Below are 16,204 nucleotides of genomic sequence, written 5' to 3'. Positions count from 1 at the left end.
GCTCATATCTCAAGGTAGGTGGTGGCATTTATGTTATAATGTATATGGGCCGCAAGTCTATCCATCTAAACAATAATAAAAAACTGCCGAAGATATCCTCCTAAATATATGAAATTTCTATGTGAAGTGAAGAGAATGAAGTCCGAATATCATTATCGCATGTCAATCAATATCAATCAAAATATTAATGAAGCGGTTCTAAAATTTTTTATTATTTATTTACAAGTATAAAGTACACATTAAGAAGCTATTAAAATAGGACGATCCGACCTCTGTGTCAATGTTCAATCATAATCAGTGCCAATGAGTTTCAGACAGCAAGCAATTATTTAGATAAATTTAGAGTTATTATGATTAATGTCACGACTTTAAAGAATGTCTTGAGTTAGCCATAATTTACGTAAAGAGAGTTTATTGTAGAGCAGGCGAAGGTATGGAGAAAGAATATTCTTTTCCAGCGAAAACAACCATTAAGTGTTTGACCTGAAAGGAGATTGTTGCATTCTAGTGTCTTCTGGCGTACTAAACTACGTCACTATTACTGATATTGCTTCTTCAGTTTCTGCTCTATTATCAGTAGCCTCAAGGGGCTTTTCTAGGTTCACCGGGTATGTAGGCGAAATTGAGAGACTGCTAAAATCTGCCCTAGTAAGGGCAGTGCTTCGTTGAATCTACAACCGGATCGAAATCTGAGAAGATTCGGTGAGAAATTCAGTCGGATGTGTCTGTGGGGTTTGGCAATATTAAGGCACAGCTGCGCTAATATCCCAATATTATCGTCCGGTTGATTCAATGCAAATTTTAATCGTCGTGACCAATGAATAATGTGTACAGAACAATGCGTACCGACTTTAAAACAAAAAATCAGAGCCGCAAAAATTATATTTCACGTAATTAGTAAGAGCAGGGCTTCTTGTAAGTCCGCATTGCTAGGTATTATTATCGTCACTTATTTCTGTCGTGAAGCAGTAATGCGTTTCGGTCTGAAGGTGGGTTAGCCGTTATACTATAAAACTGAGACTTCAAATTCATATGTCAAGGTTGGTGGCAGCATTTACATTGTTGACGTCTACGCCTTGTCTTTTACCTAGATCTTCCTATTCGTACACTCTTGACAGTCTTGACAGAGTGGTCGTGGTCATGCATCAGTCGGATCCTGCGATACCGATGCTCTCGCGATGCGACGCCATGTGGCACGATGTTTCGCAGAGTGAGAGCAAACATTAAACATTAAACCTGGATACTATTAATAATAATAAAAATAATAAATAAAAGCCAGTAATTTCGTAAATGACATTTATTATTATTTTTACAATGTCTTAATTATGCTACCAGTTATTTGTAATCGTTTTACAATATTGTAAAGTTAATTTAATGCTGAATAATGTTACATTCAAATTTCTAGTCGAATAAGAGCTACATGTTTTTAAACGAATTAACACTATCTACTGTTGATTTTTCCTTAATTAAAACCATACGTTTACTTTCATTTTTGTAACTTGAATTAATGGCTTACTATTGCGTGCTTAATGGTTCAATCTAGGTAGGTACATAATTCCGAGAGAAGCTATGTTTACGTAAACAATTTTTGTATTAATTATTTAAAAGTGGAGGTAAAAACGATCCTAAAAATTCCGATAGCTAGACCTTTATATCCGAAACGACAACAATGACGTTGAATGAACTATATCGGTAAATTATAAAAGAATTTTTCATACAATTCAACATTATTCATTTATCTGTGTTCTCTTGGGTGTAACTGTAACATTAGTGTTACAGTTTTCATTTTGATTAAAATTCTTTGGTCCAAAGCTGTTTCAAACTATCAAATATTGTAATTGGAATTTATCGTATTATCGGCAAAAGCGATATGAGCCGTTGCTCTTGCACATCAGCAAATCTTTGAGGCACCACTACGTCTGTGCTTCTTGATAAGGACAATATTACAAAGAAGTGGAGTAATCTGTTATCCTAATTCTCTTTGCATTTCGCGAGTCTACAACACAATTAAAACTTTTACGGTTTCATTTCGCATTTTTTATTTATATTCTAATGTAAGTTCCGCTGTGTCGAATACTAAACACCTGTCAATTAGTGTCAATGTCTTAGACATCTAAGTTGTTATTCGTCGACGTAATAACCCATAGACCTATATAGTATAATAACCTCTTAGTCTACCAAGGATTAGGTAGGGATAAAAAAATTCGACATATTGACATTTAAGTTTCGTTGCAGACAGAAAGAACTACCAGAATCTTCAGGTCTAGTAATTTGTTTGAGTTGGGTTCTGTCTCATCCGTTTTAGTTACAGTATTGTACAACAAAAGAACATGTTAAATCTTTTTTGAGTCGTTTGAATGACATCATTGAGTTTTTCTATTGGCCGAGAAATGTCGCTACGTTATCGTTGAAATTGGTGGAATAATGTGAATAAAACTGAAATTGATATATATATTATACAGTCATAGTGTTTGATTGGATAATAGTAAATAACATTTTATAATCATAAAATAATTTACAAATACATACAACTTTCACTGTTACTAGATAATATGATAATATTTTCAAATTTTGGTAATATTGTAATTCTTTGCACTTAATCAGTCTCATTTTTATTCTAGCTCAGTATTACGCTATGTCGCTAGAATTTTAATGGCCAAGTTGTTAAAGGTTTTTGATATTTGCATTCAATCCTGTTAAATCCGTGTAAGCACTGGCATACGTCGCACTAAAGATAACATCGAACAAATTTGGACAGTACAAAGGGGGCTTGATTTCGCGAAAGAAACTTATTTAATTTAATTACACGGCTGTTTCGAGATGACTATTTAGCCATTTCAAATAAATTCTCTAAAAACATAATAATAAGTACGTAATTTGAATGTGGAGGCAGACGCGTAGACGTTTAGATTCATTATGACCATGATGATAAGCTGTTAGATAGACGTTAGTTTTTTTAACAAATAACTCGCATGTGATCCCGTACATATATTTTAACGCTTCCGTCACAATTAAGAAATTAAGTGTTCAAATCAGAGTTGGAACTTAAGAAGAAAGTTAATGAACAATATTTTGAATCAAATTAAGAATGCCAATTAATATTAGCTTAAAACTAATACATATGGTATATATGTATATATTCACAAAGGAAATCTTATTATTATGGAATGCGTGGATTGTTGGTAGACGGGAGAGAACTTTCCTGCTTCACCAGGTCGGGTAGGGGAGCTCAGGCTCAGCCAGAAGGAATAGATTTATAAACAACCGCCTGGGCGCCTCCGAAGGATGCTAGATAAAAGAGAGCTTTGCGGGTGTATCTTTCACCGTACCGAATCTACTAGATGAGGAGATCCTGCGAAAAACTCCGCTGGTTGCTGTGACCTCAAACTCTGCATTGAGTTCGACTGGTAAGGTGATTGAGTGTTGGTGAAGTCTAAGTACTTTTCAACAAAATTAAGTCTTAGTCAAGATTCATAAGTCTTTTCATTAAGATCCCACCAAACTTTAGAAGTATAAAAAATTCAAGGATTTTTTTTTATTGCTTAGATGGGTGGACGAGCTCACAGCCCACCTGGTGTTAAGTGGTTACTGGAGCCCATAGACATCTACAACGTAAATGCGCCACCCACCTTGAGATATAAGTTCTAAGGTCTCAGTATAGTTACAACGGCTACCCCACCCTTCGAACCGAAACGCATTACTGCTTCACGGCGGAAATAGGCGGGGTGGTGGTACCTACCCGTGCGGACTCTCAAGAGGTCCTACCACCAGTGAATATTCTTTTAGTTTGTTTAAAACATAGACTTTCTGATGTTTGGAAGTTCGTGTTTGACATCACTGAATGTTTATGCAGCAAGGGTAGATAAAGTTAATGGGTATTTAGTAGTTATAGTGCAACGTAAAATGAGGTTTTTGCTCTAGGCCATTATTAATTAAAAATATTATTTATTAATTAATTTAATTCTGATATTATCAGCCTATAAGTACTCAATAAATCGTGTTGTTCGACAAGTGAGGTTAATGTCACTAATAAATAAGTAATTTAAATAAAAAAAAAGATACATATAAGCGTGTTGAGTGCCATTTTACAATTATCATTATTGGGTCATTTGCTTGCCGGATTAATATTTGCACTTTCCTGTTTAATCGTGCTATGGTAATTATGATTGTAATTACTGCACGGAATGTGAAAAGTTTGCATTTAATACTATGAAACTGGAATTCGTATTTATACCATTGTTTTCTTTCGATATTCATAATCAGTCAAAGTATTAGCGTACTTTTATATTGAAGACTTAGAAATATATTCTTGAGAAAAAATAAACGCTTACCCGAGCTATTTAAAAATGTACTTAAAAAATGATTCAGTCTTTAATATTAAGAGAGTCAGTAAATCAATTTCAATTTCAAGCGTTGCTAGTAATTAGGATTACGCTAAAAATTACACAAAAATAATTAATGCTAGAAATGGTACTATAATTTTTTACCCGGACTTATTTTCGTTATCATTTAAATTTTTTTCTAGTATTTATTTACACATAGTGGATGGTCACACTACTTTAATTACCAAAAATGTTCTGTACTGCAGGTGTCAGAGATTTTGACGAAAAATAAAAATATTCCACCAGAAAACCGAACTTTGATGACTAACGTTGGTTCGTGTTTCTGTGTTTTTACATTTTTAATACGCTCGTAATCGCTACGTAATCCATAAACGGTGAGATAAATTCAAGTACATATATTGTTTATAATGTTACGTAGGATTCCTGAAATCCTTAAATGTCTAAAACTCTGCCATCGTAAACTAATTATAATTTAATATAAACTGCACAAGACAGAATTAGAGAAAATACGTCATGCTCATTAATTTCCTATTTCATTTCTTATTCATTTATTTTTGGTAATTAAATATTAGTAGTGCATTAATATATAATATTAATAATTAGTGCAAGACAGATAGATATGTGTCGTTGTGAACTGGATGCGGCGCGAGTGGTGGGGCTGGTGGGAGAGTGGGAAGGATCGGGGTTGGGTATACTCGGCACGGCGACTCTCCCGTGGGACCCAGCATGCCCAATAAGAGATATGAAACGAGCGATCCAGACAGCAGACCTCCGTTGTATGATAGAGTCATCACGTTACCTGCACAATTACAATAATTTCCGTTAAAATAAATAAAATATAACAGTTTTGGGAATATTCTTATGACGTTATTTTATTTTGATATTTTTATTTTTTCCTCAAAAAAGAATGCCACAGGACTCTACTAAAGAAATAAGGAAAGTACTGAAAGTGGTTTTTTTTAATAATACAATTTATTATGCATTTGCGCAATATTCCCTGTGACTTTACAGCAGTTAGTTGAAAACTTGTCTTTTAATTGTTTACGCTCTATATCAAATATGTTACAACGTTCTGCATAAAATTCATATTCGATATATTTTTGTTAACTATTTTATGTATAGTTCAGGTATTTATTTATGAACAGAGCCAATAAATATTTAACAGAAGTTTCAAAATTGTTCTAAAATAAATTTTATTTATTTTATGTTGTGCTATATTCATTAACATGTTAAATTCTGTAATTAGAGCACCAAATATGATGTTTATAATGTATGAAAACAATGAGGAAAAAAAAGTTTTCTAAAGTGTGAAGACAAGTGTCCATGGACTGATTAATTTACCCGCTATTTCTCTGTATTCCCTTCCAACGCGTGTAGGCGCCGTCATCATTGGAACTGACCCGAAGAGACCATTGGTAAAACCCAGAATGATCGAGAACATTATAGAATATATCTGAAATAGGTTATTTGATAAAACATCAATTTTATAAGAGAAACATTAATTTAATTAACGTTACAATTAACTATTTAACAACACTTTAATAAAAGTAAATAGGATCTTTTTCATAATTTAAACTGCAAAAGTGTGGTATAATCTCGAGTTTTTATTGTCTTTATATCAGGTCGTTCGTGGCCACAAAAACTGTAAAATATTCGAAACGTTGCAAATAATATTGTGTAATCAAAATAAAAGACGCACTAAGCCGTAAAAGAAATTTTACCTATGTGCACGATTAGTGAAAATCGAAGAAAACGCTATTTTTTATAATTTTCATGTTTTTACCTATCTCTTACTTTGCTTAATTTAGTCGCGATATCAATAAAGCACGGTGACTAATGGCTGCTAGTATACCTGCCGAGCCAGTACTACTTACGCGAAATCATTTATGAAAAACATTTAGTCATCATTGTTATTTTTCCTTGTAATTTACCGCGATGCAATTATGAGTTCCAGTTCGGACAGTCATTGTTTTAATGTAATTAATATTTAAAATTTTTGAACGATTAATATTATAGTTTCCGTGTGCTTCATTGATTAGTTCATATAGATTCTAGAGTAATTAAAAACATTTGGGATGCAAAATATCTTTTTACTTCCTAGAAAAATAGCTAATTTGTAATTAGTGTAGCCGTCAATTGTACCTAATCTTTTGTATTTAACGTTCCGCATGTTTTATTTATTTAGTGTACAATACTCATACTTTGTCTCTTTCTTTCTCTCTCTCTCTAAATGTAAATTATTATTTTACATACATCTCCAACTATATGAGGCGAATGTCTGGGTGCAGCACATAGTAAGACCAGTGGTACTAATAACAGTCTTAGGCCACTCGCCATCAAAAGCTGACTACGGCTCCATTCGTATGGCCATGCTGCTGCAATCTGCAATACAATAAAAAAAAAAACAATTGTTAATTCCATGTTCATATCATTATTATTTTTATTATTTTTTTATTGGTTCAGATGGTTGGACGAGCTCACAGCCAATCTGGTGTGAAGTGATTACTGAAGCCCATAGACATCTACAACGTAAATGCGCCACCCACCTTGAGATATAAGTTCTAAGGTCTCAAGTATAGTTACAACGGCTGCCCCATCCTTCAAACCGAAACGCATTACTGATTCACGGCAGAAATAGGCAGGGTGGTACACGTCCTACTACCAGTAAAACCACCTATTAGGTTAGTAGGTGAAATGAAATGGGAATAGGAAAGGCCAATGGGAATTCCAATATGAGCGCTGCTTCGATTCAAATATTTATTAGCACATATCACATTATTATTTAAGTTTAATTTTGTGAAACGCTAAACAATTCACGTCATATTTTTCACAGCGCCTGTCTCAATTGAAATTTTTGTATTAAAACAAATAAAGATAATAAATTTACAAATTAATTACTTGCAAAGAAACCCATACTATTTAGAAGGAAGACGATTCCCGAATTCGGAAAAGCAATAAACCCCTACACTAACATAAATTTATTTATGATGAGCTATTAAACTATTGCTATTGCTTATTAGTTTTTACTATTAACCATCGACAGGCGCCGCTCCGCACTACTATACACAATATGAGTACGGTATGAATATAGTACTAAATAAATATTTCTAAACTTTATACCATAGTTTTGATCAGTAAAATATAATATAAAAAAAATTATTAGGCATTGTATGTCGACAACATGAAAGGCATTATTATATAAGAACATACAGAAAAACAAATAAAATGTGTAAATTTTATCTTTTTGGTATTTGAAAATCTAAATTTTAGTGTAAATGTAACGGGCTTATAAAGCTAAACTAAGTATGAATATATATGTACATATATGTCGCATGTTCCGATGTAATGTAACGCGTAGGAATTCACTTGACGTTAAAATTTCAAAATTTCAAAAACTAAATTGGGACCATTGCTTCGATAAGTTTTACTAGTTAATAAATATTTTTTTGTTTAATATTAACTCCGTTTGTGCCTCGTCAGTCAATCATATTATTAATATACTAGCGACCCGCCCTCGCTTCGCTTCGGAAACATCAAAACACAAATGAAACCAAAAAAAAAAAAAAATTAAAAATGTAGCCTCTGTTCATTAGGGACAATGTCGGCATCTAATGGAAAAAGAAGATATAGATTATATAAGATATAATTTATACTAATATTATAAAGATGAAAGATTTCTTTGTTTGTTTGTTTCGAATAGGCTCCGAAACTACTGGACCGATTTGAAAAATTATTTCACTGTTTGGAAGCTACACTATTCCCAAGTGACATAGGCTATAATCTTCTTTGAAAAAAATTAGGGATCCTTACTAAAAATCCAATAATGTAACCCAAGGTGTACTACCTGGAGCCACTGCGGTCATCCACAGTGCGTTTCCAGAGGTCTTTTTTGCCACGTACCATCCGGCTATGGAATGAGCTCCCCTCCACGGTGTTTCCTGAGCGCTATGACATGTCCTTCTTCAAACGAGGCTTGTGGAGAGTATTAAGTGGTAGGCAGCGGCTTGGCTCTGCCCCTGGAATTGCTGAAGTCCATGGGCGACGGTAACCACTCACCATCAGGTGGACCGTCTGCCTACAAAGGCATAAAAAAAAAAGGTGTAAAAAAATTACCTAAAATATCTTTACATCGCATGCCCTGCGAAAACTATTGATGATAGAATAAAATAATTTACAACGACTTTGTAGAACACATTATTATTTATAAAAAGTGTCGCGACAGCATATCTCTAACTATTATAGTTACGCCGCAATAAGTGTTCTTATATTTAAAAAAATACAAGAAATTCAAATATCGTTGATATTGTTTTAAAGACCCGAGGGAAACCGGAGCGGGCCGCTAGTAGTTTATATTTCGTGAACTCTTAATATTGCTTTTGAAAGTCGTTGCGCATTACCTCGAAATCGGGAGTGCCACGCGTCCGCCATCTAATGCAAAACACATTGATAGAATAATATTTTTGATTGTGATTTTTTCAAGATAGTATGTCCTTGTTTTCGAGGAGGGTTTCTTTACGCCTTGTATATTACTAATACACAAATTCATTGTTTAGTTCAGCCTATTCCAAAGTGGGCGATAAAGCCCCCTTGTGGCCGCTGCGGGCCTAAAGAGGGACGGTAAGAGACCCAGAAAAAAAATGAGGGCGTTGTGTAGAGGCTTGGGAGGCGATTTGTAATTTCATCTAGGAGGACTCTTAGCTACCGACTGGGCTCTCGCTATAGAGGTTTTTAAGTAGGTGAAAAAATGGGGGCGCTAAAAAATAATTTATTCTCAAAGTGGGCAGTAGACAAAATAAGTTTGAGAGCCCTGGGTTTAGTTGTTGTACGATTAAGAATAATACCAACTTTTCCAATCAAGTCGAATAAGTTAAAAGCTGTCATTAGTACGACAGGCATCCAGGATCCGAGGCGGCATGATGGTACTTCTGAAGCGATTCCCGGGTACAAGCTCATCGTAGTGAAGTGAACTAGTCCTATGCAGACCATATACGGATATATTGCGCGAGCTACGGCCCAACGACTTAGCATACCACCTGCAATTATAAAATTTCCCAATCAAAACTTATGTTAAACTTATAATTTAATTTAAAATTATTATTATATAAAATTAGCTGTTTGACATCTTTATGCATACCTACATACTGCTCAGAATTGTCTATATTATAGTAAAAAATTCGAGAATTTTACGACTTTTGCAGCGTATACCTTACAAACTATAAATGAAAGCTAAAAATTGATTTCGAATCCTTCCATTTAAATTTATTACCTCACATGTGTCTGTGCAGTGGATAACATTCTATATGTATGTAAGATTTGTTAACCGAGTAGTGCCTCTGATTTTTTTTTTCTACCGTTACACCATCATGTGTTTTATAAAATCGCAAACCTTCCAAATTTTATATATTTCATCGACCGTTTCCGAGTAAACTGGCTGATAGGTACGGAAATGCGAATTACAACGGCTATTTTCCCTTTTGGCTCTGTCAGGGTTGATGCAATATTTATTTTTTTCACCAAAACAGCTATTTTTAGCAACAGCTATTTTTAGCAAACAGCTAAACAGCAATTAATTTGAGACTGTGGATTATTTGTCCACTTGAGGGAGGTACAGTGAATTATACCATTGAAACTAAATGCTCTAAAATTCGATTGGCCTAGAACGTGTGGTTATTGAAGTAGATATTTATTTATTTATATTGTTTATTATAACCATATCGTATATAGTTAAAAATAGCCAATTACTGGGGGGAGGGGGGAGGGGTCAGAGTTAAAATTCCTTCTTTGCGCAGAAGAAGCGTCCTGTCGTAGTCATTTTCATTCAGGTACAATTGCTGTCTGATTTTCATTTAACTAATCCGCAATATATAATTATTTGTATAGTGGTATATACTTGATTGCATAATGAACTTACGTTTGAAAGTTTTCCACGTGGTGGGTCTTCCTGGAGACTCTGTCACAACATCCTCAACCTTATACGATGGTCTTGGAGTTCTCAAAGTAGAAGGAGATCCAGACGAAGGCTCTCCCTCGGCAATGGGCGCTGGATTGGTGGCAGTCGGTGAATATACGGGATTGGCAAAACTAAATTTGCTAGATTCGCCTTCAGCTAAAAACGAGAAACATTTCAAAATTTTACAAAAATTTTCAACTTGGTTCATTAATCAATTTACTGCTTTTTTTTTTGATCTTCAAACTATGAAATATAAATTAATTACATATAACACATAATATTATATTATTGTAAACAAAAACTTCTTGTTATAACAAGCTTATTGGTTTACCTTGTCCATTAATTCCAGCACTAGAAACTGCTGGGCTTTGCAATTTAAGGACTCCAAAATTGGCCTCCGCAGTTTCATTCTCCATCTAGAAACATTTATGATAATATCATATAATTCTTTCCAAAATTCGGAGTAGATAAACAAACAAAATTATTGTTTTTTTCACATTGCCTAGATATAAGCGTTATTTTCGTTAAATACTATATGCTATACCTACATATACTATTATTGTTACGTCGGTAAGAGTAACGCCATCTATTATCAAATAGCGGCAGCACATATCAAAATGACTGGTTCTACTGAGAATGCTATCCATAGACAGCCCACTGAGTTTCTCGCCGGATCTTCTCAGTGGGTCGCGTTTCCGATCCGGTGATAGATTCTGCGAAGCACTGCTCTTGCTATGGTCAGTGTTCGCATCGCTCCGGTTTGAGCCCCGTGAGCTCACCTACTAGTTAAGGTTACGCTGACGCCTCTCAAAGCTATCAACTTAGGTAGGAAAAAAAAATCCTCTCGATAATTGTAGACTTGTCGTGTCCACTGTAAAAGCGTTGCAGAGACGACATTAATCCAGTTATTAATCAGTTCTACTCCAAATGAAACGGAAAGCGAACGGATCATCTGAAGCGAAGCGGATACAGCGCGTAACATTATGTTGAATGTGTTATTAAACATTTATTATTATTAATTGGCAGTAATTGTAAGCATTTAAATTTTTACTCACCAAAGTCGTATCGTCGTGAGGGGTCAAATGCAATTGGATACGCCGTCTACGTTGAGATTCTTTCGTAAGTTTCATGTAGTACTGGACGAAGAGTTGTCGCATCATAACGTGATGGAGCAATGAGTGTCCCATGAGAACTAGGATTAAGAATACGAAGAACACAAACGTACTGCGTTGCGGCGATGGAAACCAATATTTTGTTACAATTCGATCGATGCACACCCAGAAACCAGCAGCACCTTAAATATATTGATAACGTTAAAAATAGATCAGTGTGCTTAGTGCGAGTTTTTTAACGTTATTGATAGGGTAAAAGGTAACTCAAATTTGTACGCAGTTGGAACGGCGCCCCTAGTGGCAAACGTAGCGGCCGAGTGCGGCACAGTTGCGGGGTATATATACACTTATATATATATATATACCTCGCAGCTGATGTAAAGATGTAGAGTGTCCAACACTCATATAAATATTAGCCTATTTATTAAGTACATGTATTTTCTACATGGATACCAAGTTTCAAATCAATCGGACGATTGGTTCAGTAGTTATAACGGAACATCCGTAAAAACCATAGTGGTTTTTATATATTTATAGAATAGATTATAGGGCCGATATTATTTTAATTATCGACTATCTATTACGTAGGTACGTATGTGAATTGTTTTTTATTAATTTTATGTGTAAAGTAGCAAACTTATCATTATACTGATGAATTTTAAAATATTAAAAATTATTATTAAATTATTATTATTTAAAATTTTATAATTTTTTAACCGATAACACCGCGGTTAATTTATTCGCTAAAGTCATTGTTGTCCACCTGATGTTTATCTGGAAGAGATCGCTCTTAGCGATAAGAACGCCCATTGTACTTTTTTATTTAATGTTTTGCGTTTTGTATTTAATGTTTTTGTTTTGGTTATTTTTACTCTACTCTACTCTACTCTATATATATTGTAATACTCACTTTCTCCGGCCATTACGGCTTGCGTGTATTTTGGCGGAAGACAGCCTGTGAATCCATAATATGAAGCCTGCTGTATGGTACAACCGAATGCAATAAACCCTATAGCTATCAGGTTAATATTGTAAGAGACGTGTGGAGAGAACTTGTCCCAGCCGATGTTGCATAGCGTAACAAACAGCATTGTGCATAGCGTGAACAGGATGGCTGGAATGAAAAATGTTTTGTAATTTAGTAATCTCTTCGGTTTTCGCGGGATTTAGACATAATTATAACTACTTTTAATGCTTAATCTATCTCGTGTTTATAATTTTGATTTTATAATTTCGGACGTGTCGATTTACTTAACAGATTCTCTGGTCGCGGACGAAAATTTTCTTATTTCACGTAATTACGTCGTGGAAATTAACACATTTTATCATTAACTAGCGACCCGCCCTCGCTTCGCTTCGGAAACATTAAATTTTATTATTGATATTTGAGTTCCGCGATGTTACCCGCGGTTATTTTCGTACCGCGAGTGACGCCGCGGGGTGAAGATAGTTACACATATAAACCTTCCTCTTCAATCACTCTATCTATTAAAAAAAACCGCATCAAAATCCGTTGCGTAGTTTTAAATTACATACAGTAATACGTATTAGGTAAAAATAACAATAGTTTAAAAACTAAAAAGAAATGATGTTTTGTTTTTATTTTTGTCATTGTTATCTTGATCAGGACTTCAGGCTGCGATGATGAAATTGTTTTAGTGTTATCGGTCCTTGATATGCGTGCAAGTGTTTAAGTTAACCTCTCCTACGCGGCTAATTTTTTAAAGCACAAAAAATATGATTTTAATTTATTTTTTAATGCGTTTTGTTCATTTTATACTGAAAACAATTGAATAAGTATCAAGAACACAGTGAATATTCGTTAAAAAACATACTTCAACATATTTGGTCATTTAGCGTAGAATTAAATCTATAAATAATTAAAACGTCCCGAAGCTGGTTAAAATTACGTCGAACGACTTCATCACATAGATAGATAGGGAAAGTTAATAAAACTTTGCAAAAGACAATGTACTAATAATCTGTAATAATAAGGCCCGAGAATCATCGAGAACGAGAGCTAGGATCAAATAGTTCTAGTCTAGTATTATAAAATACTCGTATTTCGTATCACTCTTGTCAGAGCGGTCGTGGTCTTCATCCAGCATCATTGTTGTGGGCAGATGTTATGCGCCTCACGAGCAATCGCCACTCCTCCCGGTTTGTGGTGAGCCTGGGACACTCATGCAAACAGCCGCCAACTGCCGACTTGATCTGGTCGGTCCATCGCATGGGCACCCTTCCACGCGGTCTGGTGCCTTCTACTTTGCCCTGAACGACAAGGCGCTCTATGGAGTCATTTTCTCGCCGGGAGACATGTCCAAAAAATGATAGTATGCGTCCATGCACGAGCGCCGAAAGACGCTGCTTAATGCCGAGTTCCCGAAGAATGGAGATATTGGTGCGAAGTTCGGTCCAAGAAATACCAAGCATTCGTCTCCAGCACCACATCTCCAGAGCATCAACCTTCTTTCTCTCGACCTGCCGCAAAGTCCACGTCTCCGCAGCGTATAAGAATATGGGGAAAACGAGAGTTTGTACGAGCCGGATCTTTGTGGCTTTGGTAACGCTTCTGTTCTTTCATATCTTCTTCAGACTGTCCATTGCATTTCTTGTACTATAAAATACTAGTTGACTATAAAACTTTATTAGTATATGAATGTAATAATAACCTTCCTAATCGATCTCGGCTCTCGCTGGAGAGTTACTACTAAGAACTATGCTCTTTTTTTGAGTATAATCTACTCTACTAGCTCGTCTGCCCAGTTACACTTGTAATAAAATATTTATAATAAAATCTAATAACTCACCAAATGTGATGCGTGTGGTATAATGTGAAATGTATACCAACAGGTTATTAACAACAACTGCAACACAGGCCGATGATATGTACACTGTAGTTATATCATATATTATGGCCGTGTTCGGGTACTGATCCTGGTAATAATCAACTGCTATGATGAAGCTGAAATATTAAGGTTTTAAATTAAATGCGACAACTACAAAATTTTGTATAAATGAAATAATATGTTAAATATTATAACATGAATATTAAATTGAAATTTTGGATCCATCTGTATTTGCGTATGATGTATGGTTTAAGTAGATTATTACTATTATATCGTGCAAAATGATTACTAATGACTGCATTTCGTTTCATACGGAATACATTGGTGATATGAAAAACGGGTCCGTAAATTGAATGTTTTTTTTTTTCATATTTATAAGATAGTTCTGTGAATGTGTATGCTTAATTAAAACTCCTTGTGGGCGATAATCTCGCGTAAATTTTTAATTGTCAATATATTATTTCGAACGTTTTGAATAGTTTACAATTTTCGTGATCAAAGACGACCGTGACTACTAAAACGTATAAAGAAATGAGATATTAAAACGTAAAATTACTTTTAATCACAACTACAACTCGAGAAAACCAAAGAAAATAGCACATTAATGTATTTGTTATGTAACTTTTTATTGTTATGAAATGTGTCTATTTAAATTGAATTGTGTTCTTAGGGCACATATTTAATACATGATGACGTATAACTATTTTTACGAACTTCGAAGGTCAATCGACAACATACGGTAAAGATTAAATTTATTACGCAAGCTAATGAAAATGTATGTTTTTAACAATGATGTTATAGTAAAAAGAGGTAGATACGTTATATTAGTACTAATGTGAAGTCAAGCATTGTCCACGGGCGGCGTATGTAGGTACCTACGTAAATTTATAAGCACACTAAACCATACGTTATTATGCGGTCGAATTAAATCGACTGTCAAGTTGATGATATTTCCTCTTTTTACTTTTTTTTAGGATTGTAAGATTACTGGTGGCCCGGGGGCCTTTCCAGTTTCACCAGGACAGGTGGGCGAGCAAAGGCTCAGCCAGGAGTGGTGGGATTTGCTACCAGCTGTCCGAACGCCTCCGAAGGAGATCTAACAACTCAAGAGCAGCTGCTTCGCGAATGAATCTACTACCTGAGCGGAATCGCGACCCGCTGAGAACATCCGGCGAGAAACTCAGCGAGCTGATTTATGGGTTAGGTTGCACGTCGAACTCTTTGTCGAGTTCGACAGTACGGTTACCGGGATCCCTAAGCCTGCTCCTAGTGTTAGAGCCGAAGGCGTCTAATGCAAAGGATATTGGATCTGATGGATTCGTAAGGACTTGTTCTTTTTACTATAGCATCATTGTTTTAAAAAAATAAAAGGAGATTAATTTACCCGTTAAACGGCAGCAAACATGCTGCCCCGGCCAGGAACAGTGTTATGTAGACAATGAAGAGCCTGTCCGGCGGCGGAGCACCCGACTCCACCAGGGTGGAGAACGGCTCGCCCCGCGCTGCACGGATGGCATCGATGCGGGCATACCCTCGTCCTAAGGTCTCATTCATTTTCTTACCCTTTGTCACTTCCCATTTTTAAATTTGAGCAACAGTTCCATTGTCATTTTAAAAAAAAAAGCTTTGCTTATATAACATCATTTGTTGTATATTTTAATTTTTTAAATGTATTTAGCCAAATATTGTTCAGCTAAACATTATATTGTCTAATTAAGCGTATTAATAGTTCGAATTTTATCACTTTGTTGTTGCAGTTATAGTTCTACAAAATACACCTGATTTATAAAACCATTCCGACACTAGTGAAAAGGATATTTTAAGTTCTATTAATTCAAAATGTATGCTGATATGAATAACAAAAATAGTTTTCGCCGGTGCTACTTGACAGGTACTGAGGACTAACACAACGCATGCGCGTTATACATCGATTTTCAAAGATAGGTCAGG

General features: G+C 35.1%; 1 protein-coding gene across 1 annotated transcript; it reads right to left on the bottom strand.

Moving 5' to 3' along the window:
• Positions 1-1,282: 1,282 nt before the first annotated feature.
• On the bottom strand, positions 1,283-16,131 carry Ent3 (equilibrative nucleoside transporter 3). Its single transcript, XM_028183240.2, has 10 exons — positions 15,639-16,131; positions 14,216-14,370; positions 12,316-12,519; positions 11,349-11,587; positions 10,625-10,709; positions 10,255-10,449; positions 9,189-9,376; positions 6,597-6,725; positions 5,685-5,796; positions 1,283-5,142 (listed from the first exon to the last, which is right to left on the bottom strand). The coding sequence occupies exons 1-10, from the start codon at positions 15,806-15,808 to the stop codon at positions 4,943-4,945; spliced, it is 1,677 nt and encodes a 558-aa protein (XP_028039041.2). The 5' UTR covers positions 15,809-16,131; the 3' UTR covers positions 1,283-4,942.
• Between the last annotated feature and the right edge of the window lie 73 nt (positions 16,132-16,204).

Source organism: Bombyx mandarina, chromosome 11 (genome assembly GCF_030267445.1).
Source record: "Bombyx mandarina strain Sakado chromosome 11, ASM3026744v2".
Lineage (NCBI taxonomy): Eukaryota > Metazoa > Arthropoda > Insecta > Lepidoptera > Bombycidae > Bombyx > Bombyx mandarina.
This window is presented reverse-complemented; position numbering and strand designations above follow the sequence as displayed.

Bases quoted from the DNA above. Each gene is read 5' to 3' on its own strand.
- Ent3 (XM_028183240.2), bottom strand. From the start codon at position 15,808: ATGAATGAGACCTTAGGACGAGGGTATGCCCGCATCGATGCCATCCGT. The intron at 12,520-14,215 runs GTGAGTTATTAG...TTTTCATTCCAG, and splicing joins TACCACACGCATCACATTTG to CCATCCTGTTCACGCTATGC. The intron at 5,797-6,596 runs GTATGTAAAATA...AACCTATTTCAG, and splicing joins CGCCTCATATAGTTGGAGAT to ATATATTCTATAATGTTCTC.